Below are 22992 nucleotides of genomic sequence, written 5' to 3' on the forward strand. Positions count from 1 at the left end.
TTAACAAACGACACTCAAATTTCGGTTTCATGTTAAGAATGTCCTTCGCAAGCATTAAACATATTAAAATTGGAAAAATAATTTTTGACCAAAATCGTGACCATGCCCCTTTAAAATATTAATGAAATTTCAGAATTCCCCCCTCAACCCCTCCCTTCCAGATAATGTATACGATTGTCAATATCCTTTAAAATGCTTAACAAATTGTTTTGTATTTTCACATACAGCACATTAAAGATTTAAAATTATAGTCCCCTAAAATCCCTAATTACGTCATCAATGAGTGTTGCAATGAGTTTTACAAATGATATTGTTACGATCAACAACTTTGTTTTTATAATGCATTTAAAAATCTTAAACTTTTTAAGGCATGTGTAAAAGACTTTATGAGTATCTTGGCCCCTAACTTAAGGGGCCAGTCCCTTTTTCTTGAGTTATTTCAAAAGGTCTCACAAATACTAACATTTTTGTTATTACATATATCTAAAACTGTTGTTTATTTTTGAGATACAAATGATTGAATATTTTAGGGACCAGCCCTCTAGATCCTTAACGGGGACAGACATTGGTGTTTTGATCAGTTAAATCGATTAGAATCATCAATGCAAACATTTTCTCTTCTACATTGCCTAACAAAATATGTCTCCTTCTTTGGATATTTTGTGTCAAACTTTAAGTAATTTGGACCCTAATTACGTAATAAATGGGCGTGTTAATGATTTTTTCTGATAGATATTGTTAGGATAAACAACTTTGCTTGTATAATGCATTACTAAATCTTTATCATGTTCAAGTTATTTGTAATTGAGTTTACGAGTGTTCTGGTCCCTAAAAAAAGGGGCCAGTCCCTTTTCTTGATTTTATTGGAAAGAACTTTTGATTCTCTACCACTTTTTTTTATATATGTCTTAATATATATCTTAATATAATATATATTTAATATACTTTATTGTTTATCTCAATAGGAAGTATACATCACAATATGCAGGTGTCCTGCACCACCTTAAAGCTGTTATTTACCAAATAAAATAGTGCAAGTGGATTTGAAGAATAGGTCATAAAAATACCTGTATGTTACAAATAACTGATCCTTGTCTTACGTTACGTACACAACACAGGTCTGCAGGTCTCATTAGCGGGTACTAGTTTTACCCAGCTCTTCGATTAGATGGGTTCACGTGTATACATACATGTCTGTGTTTTCCATTTGCAGAAAATGATTAGTTAAGATCAGCTGAAGGAATTCATTATTGTGTTTTAATTGGATTATAATTATGATGTTGACCAATATAGGTACGCATTATACATGTAGTAGCAGTAGCACAATATATTGAGATGCCAGCATACATAAGTTCTACTTTCACTTTCTAAATGTGATCTCCCTTTGACAGCATACTGTATCATCATCTTTTAATATTTGAATAAGCTTATCATCGTTACTTATCCTATGGCATTTGTAAAGTTTCTGTCATTTTAGTTGCAAAAGTTATTGTTTTTCATTTGTCAGACTTGCACTATTGAGTTGACCCCATATTGACCCTGTATAAACAATTTCTTATTAGTCCTCTACCGGTTTTCACCGGAGGGGACTATAGCTTTCCTCTGCGTCCGTCAGTCCGTCTGTCCGTCCGTCCGTCTGTCTGTCCGTCCGTCCGTCCGTCCGTCCGTCCGTCTGTCTGTACTACTTCAGTTTTCCACACTTTTTTTCTCTATGCATTTGAGGAATAATATGAAATTTGCTAAACAGCTTCAAAATGTCAAACTACAGATCAAGTTTACACTTTTGTAGTGTCTGGTTGACATATTTTCGAGAAAATTAATTTTTTATATTCCAATTTTTTAATGTTCGGGTTCGTTATCGGCCTGGTGTGTATTGAATAAACGAGGAAAGTATGTAGTAAGTAATAATACCGTGCATTACTTGGACCATTCCTTTTATTGTTTCTTACAAACAAATAAGTTCTGTAAAATAGTGTCAAGCATTGTGTTTTAAATTTAATCGACGGTTTTTTTTTGTATTATTACAATCGGGTTCGTTCTCGGGTTGGTCTGTTGATTCGGGGTACAGAAGACGGTAAGAAATGATATTCTGCACAACAGTGCATTGTTTTCATAAATTTCTACAAACCGGTAGGGGACGTGTATTGCTCATGCAATACTCTCAGAATGCTTGTTAAATTTGTGTATTACATGTAAGTAAGTGTACTAGACACTTATCATTTTTATATGAGTTATAATAGGAAGGAAGGAGTATTTCTTTCTTAATGTATTATAATGCATCAAATACAATGTAGGTCATGACCTTATGGGACTGTTCTGGTCATGAAGCGATCAGGAAAATACAAAATATCTTTTAATGTCATTATGATGCATCAAATGGTGTAAAGAACAGGTGTTGTCTTTAACCCCCCCCCCCCCCCCCCCCCCCCCCGCCTTTATGAAATAGGAAATGATGATACACTGTATATTTTGTTAACTTAATTCTGATATCTGAGTTCCTCATCCCTAAACCATATAATTAATTCTTGCTCTTTGTGACATTGCACGTAAAATGGTATACAGAGTATGCCCCCTTGGAGACACCCTGACATTCTAGAACTAGAAATAATAAAGTATTTTATCTTATTCATATGTTACAATAGTGTTTGATCCATGTGGATAATTCGTAGGAGACTTTAATTACAATTGCCCCCAAAATGCGAATACACATGCATATAACATTTTCTTTATTACCGGTAATCTTAAAAATTGAATTAAGCAATTTCCAAAGTGTTAATGTGCATCAGGAGAGAAAAAACAATCAAGAAATGATTTAAAATTTGCTACTGCACACATGTAAGAATGTATTAAGAAGACTAAATCTTCAGAACCAGGTTACATTGGGGGGGGGGGGGTGAATGTGGGGTATAAACATTTATAATTGAATCATTTATTGTTATTAATTAGTTATTGATCCCAAGGTAGAAAAATGACCTCTGATCATATCTCAATAGATCATTTGTCAATTATGCAAGGTGTAATGTAATTTTTTTAAGATTAACATTTTTTACCAGTTTATAAAAGTTTTTAGACACCCAAATTATAATTTGATTTTAATAGATCATTAGACAATTAAGGGGGGAGGCAGTTTATATTTGAGTTTGTTTGGGGGTGGGGGTTCCAAGTCATATATTTGACAATTTTTTAATGTAATTAAAATAAGACTAAGCCATACTACAGTCATGAACATGAATAGTATAGAACAAAACACAAACTAATACATGTATACATAGGAAGCATTACATGTATATATATATAGGAAGTATTACAAAACATAGATGATTGATCTATATCTGGGTTCTTAAATTGAATCATATATCATGTACATATTACATGTATATTATTGTTTCTTTGTTCAAGACATTTCAGATGGTATGTAGGTCATAATCCCAAGTGCTCTTCCTGAAATTATCAAATATCATAAAAACCATTGAGATCCCCACCTTAATCCAAAGATATTATTCCTCCTTAGGTCATGGCGCATCAGATCATTATGGCATGTAAGTCATGATCCTAAGGGGCCTTCCTGACCCCTTAAGAATCATAAATTGTGAATTATCTTTAAATTATTGATGTTTGATGATCCTATCTCAATTTAATCTTTATTATTAAATCTCCCGAATGAAATTTGGAGACTTATTGTTCTTGTATGGTTCTTAATACATGTATTATTATTCTTCGTCTTCTTCTTTTTCTTCTTTCCCGCTCTGAACTTATTTCTCAGAGATGGCTGAACAGAATTGTGCAAAACTCTAGGATATGATAGGCCTGCATATCATATCTACCTGTGCACCCTGGTTTGATTTTTCTCATTTTGGTTTAGACAACCTCTTTTCGGGGGGGGGGGGGGGGGTCGAAAGGGTGTGGGGTCTAACATTGGACCTTGTAGGAAGAATCGTAGACTCTATTGTAAATGGTAACTTGAAAACGGACAAAAATAATAATATAGGGTTTTCATAATCATATATTGACTGTTACTGGCAATATATAGGGTTTATTAGATCTGACCCCTGGGGTCATCCCCACACCCCAGGAATTTGAAATTACCAGATATCTCAGAAACTGTTATAATCATGACCCCTAAACCATATATATTCATGTTTCTGATGTCAAAGGGCATCAAATGTTATGTAGGTCATGGGCCCTGTGGATGGTCCTGACCCCCTCAAACAGCAAGTCCCTTAATATCTTCAAAACAGTTGCGATCCCCACCCTTAAACCATAGATATTCTTGTTTCTTGTGTCAAGGGGCATCAAACGGTATGTAGGTCATGGGTCCCGGGGATGGTCATGACCCCCCTCGAACAGGAAATCCATGAATATCTCGAAAACAGTTGAGATCCCCACCCCTTAACCATATATATTCTTGATCCTTAAAGGGCATCAAAAGGGCCTCAGGGTTAAATTTAATTTTTCAAAACCGTAATGCACATCTATGGAACAGTTCCTATCATATCCCAAGATATGATGTGTCTATCCATTAAATCATAGAAAGGAGTTCTAGGATCTATGTTTTTTTGAAGTGATAAACATCAATTTTCTGCTAACTTTTGACTCCCTGGATGAAATTTAAATTTTTAAAACCTTACTGCACATCTATAGAACAGTCCCTATCAGACCCAAGATATGATGTGTCTATCCATTAAATCATAAGAGGAGCTCTTGGATCTATGGTTTTTTTTTTTAGTGATAAACGTCAATTTTCTGCTACTTTTTGACTCCCTGGATGAAATTTAATTTTTTAAAACCTTATTGCACATCTATAGGACAGCCCCAATTATATCCAAAGACATGACATAGCTACTCTAAAAGTTGTAAGAGGAGTTCTGGGAACAATACTTTTTTGGCAAAAAAACGTCATTTTTTTTGCCCACTGATCCCCTTAATAAAAAAAAAATTCAGGAACCTGATCACACCTCGATATGACACCCCTATTCATATTCTAGAAGATCATTTGGCAACGGCGCAAAAAAATGAAGTTTTTGAAACCAGTTTGTTTTGTAAAAAAAAGTCATTTTTCAGCCATTAAATGCCACCCGGGCCAAAATTGAAAATTCCGAAACCTTATTGCGCATCTATAGGATACCCTAAAATATATTCCAAAAGATGATTTGTCTACTGTTGAAAATGTAGGAGGAGTTCGAGGAAGAAGGTTTTTTGTGAAAAAACGTCATTTTATACCAATTATTTGACCCCTAGAACTAACAGAGAATTTTTGAAACCTTTTTACAAAACAACATGATACCCCAAATAAAAGTCCAAGAGTTCAGTTTGCTGGTTTATAAGATGTAAGAGCAGTTTGAGAAAGTAAAAAGTGACAGACGGAGGGACGGACGGAACAGGGTAAAAACAATATACCTGAACTTTCTTTAGAAAGTGCGGGTATAATAAGAAACAGTACGAAAACAATAAGATCTTCCGTTGGAAACAGAAGACCTTAAAAAACCGGAGAGGGCTACATTATTGCAGCTAGTCTTCAATGTGCGTGTTCAAGTCTTAAATGTTTGTATTTTCGTCTGATGCATCACAAGCAATGCATTTTAACAATTTAAAACAATTAAGGTAATTATCCATACGTCACAAAACAACGTCTGACGTAATTCACGCGTTATTACGTCTTTTCCGCCGTGCCCGATTTAATCGAGACCTAACGCTAAAAGGTGTAAATGTATTTCAAAACAAAGAATTAAAGCTGACCTAGAAATTAATTCAAAATAAATCAATTAAAAATCCTGAAAACTGCAATCAATTAGTCTATTACTCAGCGAAATGAAAAATTGACTGGTTGTGTCGATTGAGTACTCGTTTTGACACTAAAACGTCAGATTACTTACTTTTGTCCTGCATAAACATCAATTCATTACGAGGTTGAACTTAATCCAATACATAAATTAAACATTAATCCCGTAAAGTCCATAAACATTCAAAATGAAATCCTGACCGAGATCTATATTCCAGTGCACAAGGGAGATAAATACACAAGGGGAAATAATTTGACTTATATCATCTTTATCCTATATTCGCTTAGCAACGAGCATAGATATATTTTCCACAAAAAATGTTTTTAGAATTAAAATCATACGCTGAAGAAATGATATTTTATTTTAAAAACAGTCTTTAAAACCAGTAAAAAAGGTTGAATAGAGGTTTTGTGTTGAATGCATATCAGGTAGTTAGAATTATCCACGCGTGTGACTGCAATTTCTAAATACCGATCTCGATCCATAATACTTACCGATATCTTTTGCGATTTAAATAATACAGAATAATAACAGTTTGTTTAAATCATGTTTTCTATTTAACAATCATCTAAAAATATTTTTTAGAGTGATGAAATAATAAACCTATGCGCAATTTTTTTTTTACGGATCATTTTTCAAAATGTATATTTTAATGATTTTTACCCAAAATACGCCCATTCTGATCCTGAAAAGGCCGGTCCCTTGGTTAATTTTATTTCCAACTGATTAAGGACGTTAAGGGGTAAATAATATCGAAATTTTAGAGAATTCTGTACGTAAATAAAATTATAAGAGCCTAAATTATCTTTGCATATTCATTTCATTTTATCTCATTTGTATGCAGATTTATCTATTTTTGATAAATAAGCAAATGCAACATAAAGTTTTTGTTTTGTTTCCTTTATTTTACATAGGATATAAGTCAAAAAATCATTTTGTGAAATTCAAATTTCAGCCATTTTCCGCAATACCGATGGACCAGCCAACAGGGTAAAATTTTATAAAAACATATCCTCAGATACATGTTTGAAAAATATGAAAAAAATTCTGTACGCATTTTATTTATCTAGTGGGGTATGGACCATTACCTTAAGTCATGTTATCTACCCACCTTCAAAGCTGAGTGAGGACAAAGCTGCTTCCTCACTAACACACCCCCTATATATATATATATATATATATATATATATATATATATATATATATATATATATATATATATATATATATATATATATATATAAAAATCCAAGAAAAACCTCAGTGGTCGGTGAAATGTATATAAAACTTAAATAAATGAAAACACAAAGATCGAGTAAAACATAAGCGCTTATGTTTTACTCGATCTTTGTGTTTTCATTTATATAAGTTTTATATATATATATATATATATATATATATATATATATATATATATATATATATATATATATATATATATATATATATATAAAAAATATATACACTCTACTGTGTTTTTCCATTAAATTCTGTGATCTTCAAATGCCTCTAAATGCAACAAGTGGTCAAAGGTCAAATTGACGAGTTTTATTATGACGTCACAAACGTTGAACACTGTTAACTGCAACGTCACAAGCGAAAATCAAAGTTCACGCTTGTGGCTGTTACTGTGGCTCTTCCATTAATATTAACTTACCCTTAGGATAAGATAGGAATTTTAAGGTATGAATCACATTTGCAGACAAGGCAAGCAGTTAAAAAATGTAAATATAAGCATTAAATCATGATTATTTTAAGTATACACTCTCGCGTTACTCAATTTGTATGCACACACCGCTTCAGTTATGAGAGTGTATACTTCAAAAAATCATGATTCTTATATTATATATATAATAAAATATAACAGAAAGCCGATTCAAAACTCTACCGGTGTCATTATAATCTTCAGGGCCCGGTTTTTCGAAAGGTGGTTAACTCTAACACCGTGTTAATTCTGTGTTAAACTCGGTGTTAAAGTTAACAACATGGTTAAACGTTTTTCATAAGTGTGTTAGAGTTTAACCATGTGTTAACTCTGTGTTAACTTTAATCCACCCCAGTACCTTGGTTAAGGATTTAACACAGTGATTAAATATGGCCGCCGGTGTAATTTTTTTGCCACTTCAACTGAAAAAGTTGGTCAAAGAAGCATTTTCCAAAAATTTTAAAGTTTAAAAAATCTTACATATGATTAAAACTACGGCAAAGCAACCGGCTTGAGATGAAAAATTGCAGTAATCTGTGTGATATAGTTATGGAGGAAGGATTTTGGTTCATACCCCTTATGTTAAAGGATCCCTTCATTGGAAAAGGCTGACAGCAGAAAAAAGTATGTTTTTCCTTTTTTGACCTTCACATTGGTTATATTGTTGTTGTCACTTAACACATTCAACGAAAATTTCCAAAATTGTTAGTGAAATGGGCACTCTAAGTACAAAAACATTGTACAATTTTTCCTTGAATTTTTAAATATCAATGAGAAAAGAATTTTAGCTTCTTGATAGATAAATATTGAGTGAACATGTTAGCATAATTTTATTTTAAATGTTGGTAACTGCATATTCAGATTTATCTCCCTTTTGACAAAATGCAAGTGGTGGATCATGATTATTTTTAAAACATCTAAATAAATGTCATGTTCAGTCATGTAGCATCAAGCATCTTCCATTTTCAGACATGTAGCATCAAGCCCAATTAAATTTCTTAGGAATAATTGCATTAAAATCTTTTGAAGCATTTAATTTCTAAAACTCCATATAGTTTTATTGATTTATTAAATTAATTGATACATGTATTTAAATTTGACCTTATTTATTTCATTTCACTGGGCAGATCCCTATCATGATGCACATATTTTAAGTGTATATATTTCAAATGTATTTCACATTATTAATAAATATATTTCTGACAATTTTTAAGTATCTTTATAATTAAAAAAAATCATTTGTTCTGAATTTTAAAATATAAGGATTATTAATTTGAAGATTTGAAAGACGGAGAACATGGCAGGTGGGAAAAAGTATTCTGTTGGCTGGGTGACAGTTACTATCATAATGCTTGGTACCTAATTCTACCAAACCCATATCTCATGAGGCCAACAAACTGCAGCCGAGGAGAAATTTAACCCAACATGCATACCAAGACCAGAAGTGAAATAGAGAGGTTCTTTTGTTCGCATAAGGTGTGATTCTATTACCTTTTTTTCACTGAAGGTTGGGTATTTGTAGTTGTAGTGACAATTTTTCAAATTATCATGGTATTTCACAAACAATATATAACAGAGCATTCATATGCTTTAAGACTAAATATTTTAATATTACCTGAATATTTCAAGGGAACTATTATTACAATGTAAATTTACTGTACTCTCAATCAAAAAACCTGATTATTTACCATTACTGATCAAATTATAAAGAGTTAAATGTCACCTGGATGTGAACTGCTCTGCTTATACCAAAACCATCATCTTTACATCAATATGCATGTAACTCATATTATTCTCATATGCATACAACAGGGTACATACATGTATACATAAATCAGTTCATGTTTTCTGATTATGTCCATTTTAAACAAAATTGTAGTCAGAACTGTTAAATATTTGTCAATAATGATGTGAATATGAATTCAGTTAAGTCCCAAAATATGACTATACTTTTCTTTATTTCACATTTGTTGTCTTTTTGTATAAATTTTATCCTTTTTAATTCGCAGATTTGCATGATACAGGAACTAACTGCCTGCATTGTTTTTATTATAGAGGACTTGGAGACACTGAGAAAGATGAGTATTTGCCAACAACCAACCTCTAAGCCTCAAACGCCATGCACCAAGAGAAGGAGAACAATATTGTGACATGTACTCTAATGTCTACTGTCATCTTAATAAGCTTAAATCATAAAACACATGAGTAAAAATAATTGACATATTTTTGCTCCTATTAACATGTTTTTATTATGAAATTGTACAAACTACCGTAAACTTGAAGTGATAATTACATGTATTATTTAAGTATGTAAAACAATACAAATGTAAGCCTTTGCACTCTCTCTCTCTCTCTCTCATGTAAAACAGTAAGAGTTGATTACTTTATATATTTGTACTTTTATATTATAAAAGTTGAGATTTTCGTCCAAATATGAAATACCTAATAAATAAACTAAAGTATACACAGAATGTAACACATAGATGACTCAATTTTTGTTTATCACAGTTTTAGGTGTAAATGTTATATTGTTGTGTTTTTTAATGACAAATTGTAGTCTTTAATTACCCATGTTAGATAAAATATTTAATACATTTATTTTGTATGTTTTTGTCTTTGTATAAAAATATGCATTAATACTAGGAAGCCTCTGATATAATTACCCTTTTATTTAAGGCATATTTTTCTTTCAAATTAAGTTTACATGGAGACAAATGCAGTTATCATTGCGGAATACAAAGTGTAAAAAAAAATCAATTCCTTTAGCTCCTTCCTGTCCAAAGGTGAAATTTTATATATATTTACATAGTTGAAAAATCACCCACTCCTTTCAATTGTCTCAATTTACATTACATGTAGGATATGTAAATGTACATTTTACATAAATTAAAATAACATCTGCTATAATAACTACTTTTGAAATGATCAAGAAGCAACAATATTTTTATCTTTGTATTGTATTTCTGCATCAAATAAGTAGAAAAACATGTAAAGTTTGAACATTTTTTTTTTGATTTCTTATCCGTCTCCAGCTATCCGGGTGTGTTTGAATTTTATTTTAATTAAAGGCAGGTATCACACTGGTAGGTCTTATTTTTTTTATAATGGTTAAAAAGGTAGTAGAATTAGAAACCAGAATAAATAAGATTCTCATTAAATACGATTGCTAAGCTTACTTTTAATAAAAACAAGAAATTACATGCAGGACGGCATGTATATTTGTCACTAAAAATGCTTAGCAATTTATCCAATTTATCAAAATAGGTCAATTTTTAGTGTCGGTGATACTTGTATTTAAATATGTGTGAGAATTGTCAGAAGGAAATTGCCACAAGTTTCATAATATAAGGTGAAAGATTTCAAACATCTGCTTTTCATGAAATCAATACAAAGGGTATACATGCAAGGGTATTTCTAAGTGATGTGGTGCTTTTATAATGATAATATCATGTAGATACATGCAGTACTGAATAAGGTTTCTTATTACAAGAGGTTGAACAACAATTGACCTCTAAAAGATTAAGTAAAGATGTTTTGCTGAAGAAGAACCATATGAATCTATGTTAAATCTAGTGAAGTGGAAATGTGGGTTCACTTAAATGACCATAAATTTCTTAAACCTCAATGGAATTGGCAATATGGGGTAAACTTTTTCTCAGAATTGCATAAGCTTTCTTATTCTAAGATAAGATGTCTTTTCATAGAATGTTAGTGTAAGTTAAACCATATAAATTAATTAGAAATATTTTTTGAGCCTTTGGACCGTGTTTTATGATACATGTACCTTATTAATTTACATATTGAAAGGAATTTATAATGGTATTTTGAAGCTATTCCGTGTACTCTAACAGTGTTATATAGACAACAAGAAAAGAAAGGATTTGGAAAATTGCAGACTTTATAGGATGGAACCCTGGAAATGATATAGATGTTCAATATATAATCATATTAATAATATTTGACTGAATTCAAACTTATTGAAATCCCAAAGCAAAATCTTTTTTTTTCATATATAGGAAGTAGAAATGAATTATGGGTAACCAAGTGATTACCAAGTGGTTAACTCAATTAACACAGTGTTAGCTAACCAATGCGTTAAATTGCTTTTGATCAACAGAATTTAACCACTGCGTTAGCTAATCACTTGATTAGGATTTAACACGTCGTAATCCTTAACACAGTGTTAAATTTAACCACTTTTCGAAAAACCGGGCCCAGGAGTTTTGAACAATCACCATAGATACAAAGTACATACATTTCAAATGATAATTGTGACGTCATATAACATCAAGTATATGTTGCGTTTTTTAGAGTTCATTATGACCTCATAGTATAAGCGTTTTGTAATAGTACGGGAAAACATATAATAAATTCAAATATTCTATAATTGTACAAGAAAAACATAAAATATATTCAAACATTCATAATTATAATACATTCAGTTTTGGTTTATATAATGAAATGAAATGTTTTTCTTTCGTTTCACGCTCTTTTCGGTTGTCGTTTTATGAAATTTTTAGATAGGACACACTGTAAAGTTCGGAAAAAAGTTCTTGGCACAGTTTCTGAGATGTCCGCTAACAGCCGTGCACTGGTATTTTATTTCACGAATTTGTTGTCGGTGGACGGTCATTCGATGTCTGAGGGTATCCCCGGTTTGACCAATATAGTTTTCTCCACATCCTGCACATGTTATAACGTAGATTAGATTGGAACTTTCACATGTAATAGAGGAATGCATATTAAAATTTCTGCCGTTTTTGAACTTGAATTGGTGGCCTTCTTGTAGGTAAGGGCAGGTTGCACATCTTGGCTTCTGGCATTTACGGACATCTGGTGTTTCTTTGATATTTTCAAATTTGGCACGGGTTAAAATCTTTTTCAGAGACGGACTTTGTCGTTTACTTTTAATGATTTGAAATTTGTTTAAGACTTCATTCATTTTTTTTATCACGTTCTAGAAGTTGAAGGTTGCCTTTTATAATTTGGTAAAACTCTTGATTTTTCGGGTTGTGTGTTGAGACGTATGGAATAACAAATTTTTCTGATTTATCTTTTATCTGTAGTAGCTCATTTCTATCATGGCATGTGGCTTTTTTGATTCCATGTTCAACTAGTGATTTGGGGTAGTTCCTTTGTTGTAGCAGGTAGCGTAGTTCACTTAGTCTGGAATTTAGAAGATTTTTGTCAAAGTACAAAGTCGCCTGGCTAAATTATAAGGTATGTTGTTCTTAATGTGTTTTGGATGGCACGAATCATAAACAAGGTATTGTTTGGTGACCGTAGGTTTGTAATATATATCAGTAATAATTATGTCCTCTCTTTTTATGATCATAACATCAAGAAATGGGAGTTTTTATTCGCTACAGTCCATTGTAAATTTCAAATGGTTGTTTAAATTGTTTAAAATATTGTAAAACTTATTTAATTCATCCTTGGTTTTAGTCAAAATTATAAAACAGTCGTCCAAAAATCTTTTCCATGATTGTTGTATGAAAGTTTTAAATTCAACAAATTGGTCCTCCAGGTTTTTATATAGCTTTTCCTCCAGAAATCCTAGTACAAGTTTAGCATAGGTTGGGGCAACTTTAGTTCCCACAGCTGTTCCAAGTTTTTGTTTATATGTTATCCCATCAAAATTCATGAAATTGTGTTCCAGAATGAATTTTAAACTTTGTAAAATGAAAGGCTTGGTGAAACGGTCAATGAGTAGGTCTGGAAATTTGTCGATCCAGTGTTCAATAGCTTCTAGTCCGAGTTCATGTGGGATGTTAGAATAGAGGTTGGTCACATCAAATGATACTAAAATGGCATCTGGTTGAACGTTCTCAGGAATGGTATTTTAAAAAATCAACGGTATCTCTAATATGGCTTTTAACTTTTGACACGTACGGTTTTAATAATAAATTCAATAAATTGCTGATCCTGTGCGTCTCACAATATGGTCCTGCAACTATGGGTCGCAGTTTTAAATCCTCAGGTTTTGAAACACATACATATGTAGAGAATGATTCTTTACACAAGTTGCTGATAATCTGACTTTTATGAACCTTCGGTAATCCGTAAAAGTTGCTTGTCTTAACCTCAAAAGATAACAAGTAATTTATTTCCTTTTTTGTCAGTTCTTGTCCATATTCCTCTATAATTTTACTTAGTTTGTCCATAACATTTTTAGATTGGTGATTGGCTTGTTTTTCATAGTAAAGTTCGTTTTCTAATATGGAAAGACACAGGTGCTTATAATGATCCCTGCCCATTATAATTACTACATTGCCTTTGTCAGCTTCTTTTATGATAATATTTTTGTCCTTCTTTAAATTTTCAATGGCCTCCCAGTCTGATCTTCCTGTATTATCAAATGGTTGTTTTCTATCAACACTGTCCTTAGGAAATTTGGAGATATAATTAATGAATTTATCAAGGTTCTGGTTTCTACCTCGAGGGGAACGAAATTGCTAGGGTTTAAAACGATGGATTCATCAATGCATTCCTCGTCTAGGAAAAACTCTGCTAATCTTAATCTTCTACAAAATGCTTCAATGTCGTTTGTCATTTCCTCTGTATTATTTCTACGTGGGGTCGGGGTAAATTTAAGCCCCTTTTCAAGAACTTTAATTTGTTTTTCTGTAAGTGTTTTATCAGACAAGTTTATAACTTTAACGTCTCCTTGATTAGCAGTAGTTGACCTTTTTTTCGCTACGTAATTTGGTGTTGTCTTGGGCCGAACTCTAAAAAAAACATCTTAGCAATAGGAAATTTGCTTTGATGACTTACATACCGATGAGGCCTTTCATGAAATGGAATTCTTGATTACCAAATCCCTTGAATGTGTTGATTGTATGTCTGTTTTGATCTTTTGATTTGCGATTTTGTCCGTCATTAAAGTTGATTCTATTGGGGTAATTTTCAGAGCTGTTTCTCGAAGACGTTGTTGCATTTTGATCGTTCCAGTGTTTTTTTCTTGGGAAGTTATCCGTGGTTTTTTTTTTGAAGAAAGGAAATTTACCGCTAAATTCTTCTTTAAATTTTCTTTCAAATGCTAATAGCCATTTTTCCGATTTTGTCCATCTTTCGATTGAGTTTGTTTCCTCTTTGAAACAGTCATCGTTCAATAATTTTATTATTCTCTCAAGAATATCTGGCTGTATTTTTTTTGTATCTTCAACCCGAGCCCAAATATAGCTTATACTTCGAGTCATTTATGTTTATTCCACAATATGATATCAATTTTACGCATCAAACGAGCTATATTCAACAAATTTCGCTGAATATCTGCAGTTGAAACTATCATACCATGGCGTCAACCAAGCAAAAAGATGACGTCACAATACAAATGAAACGCTGTGCGAAAGCGTGCGTACTCATTCTGTACTCGGTCTCTTTAAAAACAAAGTAAACAAGAACATTATGACGTCAATCTTGTGACGTTAGGTAGGCAACGTTATACAAACTGTTGAAGACGTGATTATGACGTCAAAACATAGTGACGTCAAAACATTATATTTACATTCCACATATATTTTGCATGTAAAGCTACTGCAGATAAAGCACCATAACACAGACAGGATACTAAAATGTTAAATCACGAGTTGTGACGTCACAAACGTTGAACGCTGATAAATACAACATCACAAGCGAAAATCAAAGATCACGCTTGTGGCTGTTACTGTGGCTCTTCTATTAATGTGAACTTACCCGTAGGATAAAACAGTAATTTTGAGGTTATATCAGGGTCATTTTCATAAAATTACCTTAAATGACTCATTTCTCTTTTACGAAAAAATGCTAAAGGATGACGTTTAATCAGGATGATAAAACATTTCAACGGAAGATATAATATAAGATATAATATATATAATATAAAACCATCTATTGTTTGTATTTTTTTACATTAAAAAAAATAGGTCAACGGCCTATTTTTTGATTTAATGGCCTTGGAATATTATTTCTAAAAAAGAAGAGAAATGCCTCAAAATTTTACACCACGATTAAAATTTTCAAACTGGTGAAAATATTGCAAATAACTGTTCTCTCTAAAAAAGTGAAATACAGTTTTTAATTGCAGTTAGGTAATCAAATACCAAACATTAGGTTTTCAGTTACAATTCTTGGAAATATGTCAATCCAGTCAATTTATCAAAAAGCTTTATATTGATAACACTTAAACATTAATAGTCTTATGTTTCGTGATGTCGTGGCCCGATTATTTTCGTCACTGAACATCTGAAGTATGATCTCATCACATGGAAGTTGGATATCAGTTTAACAGTACCGAATAACTTTCAATTCAAACATCTTTTTGGACTGGGAAATTGTGTTTGGCAATGATAGTGCGAGACTTTTATTAAATAATCATTTAACGGCCGTCACATTATCAGTCAGGCGGCATCCAAATAAATAAACTTGAAGTAAGATATTTTTACGCGCATGCAGATGATGTGAACATTGTCTCTGAGAGCTTCAACCAATAAGAAAAATCGTTTGAAAACAGAAAGATATACTATTTTTCTTATTCATCATTATTTGAACAGACTTATAAATATTTTACTGTGAGTTATCAAGAAACGCAATTTCACTATATATTTTAATCGCTCATGTTATTTACAATGCATTCTTCTCTGAAAATGGGTTTAGGTATGACAAGATATGAAACCTACCTTCACAAGTATTGTTCTTGAGGAAGTAGAATGGACAGCAAAATGGGATTCCGTCAGTCCTGATATTAAGATATAAAGCAGTTTTTTTCTATTTTTCCTATCTCCGTAATGTAAATATTTCAAATACGTAATTTCATGGTTATATTTTCATGTTATATAATAGTTTTCTATTTGGATGTATACTTTTAATTAAAATCAAATACTATGACTTGATTGCTATTAAAAGAATAGTTCAAAATATTTTAATCCCAAATATAGCCGGTAAATGCTCCCTAATTTTTAATTTCATTAACAGATTTAAATGCAAATAAATAAGAAATAACCTACCAATGAACATTTTCTAAAACTGAGGAACGTGGCGTATGTCATTAACAAAAATTTGCATTGTAAAATTGAATCTTTTATAAACGAGCATCATTTAATGTAAAAGTCAAGCTATATATAATAAACAAACAAAGAAGAACAAACCTCTACTGGATGTTACTGCTACTGTTATTTACCTTATCGTAGGAGTATAGTATTAAAAAGGAGAATCGTTCAAAAAATTGAATATCTGAAAGATTTTAAGCAGTTAGAATTGATATTTAACTCAGTTGAGTATGTGATTGTCAGGAATAGAAATATTTTATATTGCAGTTAAGAATTACTCATGATGTAATTCAATGTTAACAGAAGATTGACCAATAATGACATATGAATTCTGTATAAGCTATAAGCTACCCATACCCACATCTCCAACTTTCAAAAATGAAATTCATTTTTACATGTTCAGAATCATTTTCTATATATTAGATGAAAAACATGTAAACTAGAATAAAAAAGAGAAATCAGTACAATATCAAGTATCTATGCTTACTTTAAATTAAGGGAGGAGAGAAGTTAAAATAATAAGCAATTTCATATCCGAGGTGAGTAAATTGACAAGTTGATTTTGGAACTAATTGTTCAGAATTCTGATGATGCTTTTGTATGAAAGATGATATATATGAATCTTGCATTATTGGTAAATATTGGTCGAAAAAATAATAAATGTCATCGTAATTTTATAACTTTCCTTTTAATTGAAAGATATCTTAGTGATTCAGAAAACAAAAATTGAAACTGAATTCAGCACTGTCCAAAAACATTTTATTTTTACATACAAGAACATAATGAGAAACAAATAACTTAACATATCTGTTCAGAAAATATTTCTACAGGAAATTAAAAGCACATTGAATACGGTTTTTTGATTTTACTTCATAATTAGAAAGTCATTTAAGCTCGAAAAACAAGATTCTGTACTATCAATGGGTTATGATTAATTTTGCGAAGAAAAAAGTTTCTTACCCCGGGGATCTGCAGGTAGATTGTGAAATCCCACTGGTGACTGATGTATATATAAAAACAATCTTCAACATATGAGCCAGTGTATGAGAAAAGGGGTCTTATGACATAACGTCACAAAGCGTGGAAAACGTCATAAACGTCAGGCACGTTGCGCGACGTCTGCAACTCCAATGACGCTCCATTTTCACGAAGCATGGTTAAGGCGAAAATCTAATGAATCTCAACCTAGCGTTTTTGTTCATGGTCGCCGCTATGGATATTGTCAGTTCTGAATTTCAGGTAAGTTATATAATCATTTGTGCGTTGAAAATATTCGTATAACTGATAGCATATAATCTTTAAATTACTGTACTTACATTCGTTGACTGTCACATTGAAATCTTTGCACTGAGTCGTTAATAAAACCTGACATATATACATCAACAAATACCGTCAGCACAAACACTCGGTGAAATGTTATATTCATCCACAAATATTTATATAATTACACATACATCAAATCATAAATATTTTGTGATATAACAAGTGTATTTCTTTTTAAAAAAATGCATTAAAGCTTTATAACATTGTTATTTGCACCGATGAATTATGAGCGAATGTGCGTACATATTTTTTTTTTACCAGCCATACGCACGTATGTATAATAGAGATCGAAAGATCAAGTTTTACAAATGATATGGGTGTAATTATAGATAAGTATACATGTTATAAGAAGAGGTTTGAAAAATTGTTTTGGTGTTTATTAAAAATTTTTGAAAAGGAGCTATGCGATATAGAAGCGATCAGTCGGTCGGTACACACTAAGCGAAGTCGGGGCAGGATATAGTGGCAATATATTGTTTACATTTAATGTACAGTCCAATTATGCATTTTAGGTCAGCACATTCAAAATTTACATATTTTTCTGCATATATATTACACAGGTAATAGTTTACAAATTATTTCTTATTTTATTTTTGAGTGAATACATGATTGTAACTTCTCAACCGCTCTTCCATATTCTTCGCTGTTTACAAATAGCTTAGCAACATAGTGAACATAACACTAAAACCATGGTCGGACAGCTTTATCAGAGACGGTTTGAAATAAATAAAGTTACGTATAGAGTCACGTGTGGAAAAGATGTGAATAATTTTAAAATTCATGGTTATGAAGAATAATCACTTTCGGAAAAAATAATAATCAATCAGAAATGTAGTAAGTTTAAGAGTGGATTTTAAAAAAAAGTTTTATTTAGCAATTCGGAATTGCAATAATAATCTTGTGCGCAAAGCAAACAATTTGTTTTAAATTTTAATTACAATGAGTGAAATAAAAAGTTGATTAAATCATATATAATTTATAGCTATATAGGATACAGTACAGTGAAGCAAATCGAAAGTGGGGGGGGGGGGGCTAGACTAATCTTCCCAAAAAAAACCCCAACTTATTCAAATATACCTATCCCATCTTTTCAAAGTAATCTTCGGAACAATTATTATTGCTGCGAGAAAAAGTGGGGGAGGGTGGGGGGGGGGGGGAGGGTGAAGCCTCTATAATGCTATATGCATAATTGGTTAGTTCTAACTTTGCATCCCCCCCCCCCCCGGTTCCGACGCCTATGCAGTAATAAAAAAAACAACCAATTTTAATTTTAGAGATAAATCTGATAAAGTTCGTTGCATTTTTTTTCCAGGAATTAGACGATCTATTTCACGCACATTTTGGATTAGAATTAGCATCTGATTCACATCATGGCGAAGTAGCAGATTATGTAACAAGTGACCAGGAGGATACAGAAATTGAACACAATAGATCAGGCAGAATACGTGATTTTTTAATTTCTGAAACAGAAAATAATTTGTCCGACACTGAACGAGAAAGTCTAAATGAAAATGACACTTCTTCAGAATTGGGTGGCATTAAACAAAACTGTAAATGCGGACAGCGATGTTTTTCAAAGTTTGAGGATTCAGTAATTCTTGATCATATATTCAATGTATGAGAAATGGAAAAAGATGTGAAAGATGCGTACATCATGGGTTCTGTTAATACTGCCTCGTCCGCTTTCACCCGAAAAGGTTCAAGATCTCGAAATTCGTACCACTATAGTTTTAAACATGAGAAAATTTGTAGATCAGCTTTCCAAAGTTTGTTTGATGTTGGGAAGAAGTCTCTTTCCAATATTTTAAAACATTATTCTGAAAAGGGTGCAGTTCCAAGACAACATGGAAATCTAGGAAGGAAACCCAAACACGCGGTCAATTTTGATGATGTACAGCGAGTTGTAAATTTTATCATTGGCTACGCCGAGGAACATGGTCTACCCCAGCCTGCGGCCCTCAGAGGTAGGGATGACGAGCCTCCAATTTTTCTCCCTTGTGACTCCTCAAAGAAAGGAATTCACAGTTTATACAAGTCAGCATGCGAAACAGATGATGTTAGGAAAGTGGAGTACCACACATTCACTAACATTTGGACATCCTGCTGTTCCCACATTAAGATATGTGGTCCACGCTTTGACGTTTGTCACAGGTGTGAACTGATGAGGAAGCAGGTGCTTGACGCATGCATGGAAGAAGAGAAATTGGCGGCTCTAAATAAATTTCAAACTCACATTGATGTAGCGCAAAAGGAAAGAGATATCTACAAGAAAATTGTTAAAGACTCGCTAGAAGAATTACAAAATGCAGATAGACAGGGACACCACATACCGCCCCTATCCTCTGATTTTACCGAAGTTCACTACACATTTGATTTTAGCCAAAATGTTGCTTTACCTCATCATGCTCGGCAAATGGGACCGCTTTATTTTCTCAGTTTAAAGAAAGTACATATATTCGGTTTTCGTGTTGACGATATACCTACACAATATAATTACTTGATAGGGGAAAATGAGACGCTTGGATTAGATGGTACGGGATCTCATGGGCCAAACACAGTTATCTCCTTGGTGCATCATGGCCTTAACACATATGGCTATGGAGAAAAAGAGTGCTTGCTCCATGCTGATAATTGTGCAGGTATTTTCTATCATTATCTCTCTCTATTTCTCTCTCTCTCTCTCTCTCTCTCTCTCTCTCTCTCTCTCTCTCTCTCTCTCTCTCTCTCTCTCTCTCTCTCTCTTATGTTTCTCTCTCTCTCTTCATTTGAAATTTGTAGAGAGAATATATCTTTTCTCGCCTTTTGTCCGATGTTAAATAACGATGTAACAATTTCTTTTCAGGTCAAAACAAGAACAAATTTGTAATCGCTTATTTGGCATGGCGAGTGATCACTGGATTGCACCATCAAATTACGTATTTGATGCAGGTAGTTGGCCATACACGGTGTTTGATTGATGCAGGTTTTGCACGTGCAAAAAAGCTTTTCCGTCGATCGGATTGTGACAGTATGAGAGAACTTCAGCAAGTCGTTGAGCGTTCGTCTTCAACAAATAAAGGAATTCTATATGAAAGTGGAGGGGGCACTTCTACGTGGAAGTACTACAACTGGAAAGAGTTTTTGGAACAATTTTTCACCTCTTTGCCTGGTATATCTAAATACCATTCGTTTCGATTTTGTGCTGACCATGCAGGATTTGTTTTCGTTAAGGAAAATAGTGATGCAATGGAAAAAAGAATTAAGATAATTAAACCTTCTGGACTTCAGCAGATTCCTGGAAAATTTCCCACAGAGCTAACACCTCCTGGATTGTCCAGGGAAAGAACTCAGTATCTTTTCAAAAAAGTTAGACCGTTTGTACGACCAAGATGTCAAGATCAATTGTGTCCACCCACCCACACTGAGGAATAAATTGCCCCGGCTGTCATCTTTTAACAACTATTAAACTCCATCAATAATCAATTAAATAATTACGTTTTATCTATGTTTGTGTATCTTATCGAATATTTTAAAAGTGTATGGCTTTTATAAGTAATTTATGAATCACTCTAATAATATGTTCATTTGTACGATGTGATTAGCAAACGTCAAAGCCTTTATATATATATATATATATATATATATATATATATATATATATATATATATATATATATATAGCAATGCCGATTATCTCAACAGTTTTAACAATTTTGACGTCAAAATAAATAGTACGCAATGTCAACGTCATGATGAAATAAAAGGCCATCATTCAACCTTGAATTGAAGTCTTGATTTTCAAGATAAAAATATAATTTTTACATATTCTGTTTTCCCATGTTTTTTTACATTATAAGCAATCAAAATATAATTTTGTGATTTTTTATGTCATAAGACCCCTTTTCTCATACACTGGCTCAATTATCATGAACATAGGCCATAGATGATTATCAGGAAGTTGTGTGTTGCATTCTGGCTCGGATGATGCATAAAACTATGCATTTGACTAATAGTCAAAACCCATCAAGAATGTTGATGTGTATAAAATTTCTTTTAAATGAAATTTCACACTGCACACATTAATTATTTTTCTTGTACGTTGGCTGAATAAGAAATCTACACTATATTGTTGATTTTTTTTTCAACATATGCGTGGTTTCAACGTATCAAACTGATTTGACTTCGATTCTATTACGTATACTGAAATAAAAAGACAGGGAAACAAGAATTTGCAACATGTTTGAATTTGAAGTCCAAATTTTACTACACTTAAACTCTGCATGCGGTCATGAATGGCAAAAATAGCACATCTAATGATAAAATTGATTGGAACCATTTTAACAAGACCTTGGACTTTCGGTTGGAAGTAGCTATCTATTTCATCCGTCAAAACAAGTTAAAAATGACGCGGCTTCAAGCGAAATATGCACCGATTGCGTAGTCTTAGCTCAAAAGCAAGACAAATCTTGTTGATTTCAAAGATCCATGGCTGAGTGGCCAGCAATGAAATAGACAGTCCTACGTCACATTGCTGTTCGACACACCTACCAAAGTCCAAGCTCTTGTTAAAATGGTTATAAATAAATAATATCAATGAAGCAACAAAACTGTTCTCAATTATAAGAGACACCTTCAATTTTGCATTAATTTTGATGGGATTGTCCGATATCAACAAAATTCTTACAGGACTCAGTAAAACATATTGCATGTATATGGACTTGTTTTTTAAACTATTCATGGTTAAAGTTAACAATTTTGCTGTACTCAATATCTTTAATTAATCTCCAATAATTGCGAGGCTTTTGCAATGGATATTAGGTAAGTCTCTTGAAAAACCTTTTCGTTTAGAGATAATTTGTTAGAACCTTATCAATAAAATAATTTATACTTTTGTCTGATTTCTGACAAACTTTGATGTGTATTCTTTAAATTGTTTATTTATAAAAGCGCGTAATGAATTTGTTTTATCGCAAATGTGGTTATTAAACACAAAACTCTTAAAGTTAAAAGAACTTTTTTTAGATAAGGAAGGTTGGAGGACGGATGGAAACACATATTTGATTTGCTTTCTAATTTGTCGATTGTGAAACCTAAAAAAATGTCTGGTTTTATTCATACTGGACATTTTTTGAAAGCTAAAATCTCTATAGATAATTATATTTCTAAAACAAAGTTACAC

At 32.3% G+C, this 22992-nt stretch overlaps 2 protein-coding genes across 2 annotated transcripts in view; one reads left to right on the top strand and one right to left on the bottom strand.

Moving 5' to 3' along the window:
- The window catches only part of LOC117692664 (uncharacterized), a 356019-nt gene that overhangs the window by 204930 nt on the left and 128097 nt on the right, over positions 1-22992 (bottom strand). The window lies entirely within an intron of this gene.
- LOC117680487 (uncharacterized) lies at positions 17547-21402 on the top strand. Its single transcript, XM_066080601.1, has 3 exons — positions 17547-17750; positions 19147-20473; positions 20677-21402. The coding sequence occupies exons 2-3, from the start codon at positions 19459-19461 to the stop codon at positions 21243-21245; spliced, it is 1584 nt and encodes a 527-aa protein (XP_065936673.1). The 5' UTR covers positions 17547-17750; positions 19147-19458; the 3' UTR covers positions 21246-21402.

This window comes from Magallana gigas, chromosome 3 (assembly GCF_963853765.1).
Source record: "Magallana gigas chromosome 3, xbMagGiga1.1, whole genome shotgun sequence".
NCBI lineage: Eukaryota > Metazoa > Mollusca > Bivalvia > Ostreida > Ostreidae > Magallana > Magallana gigas.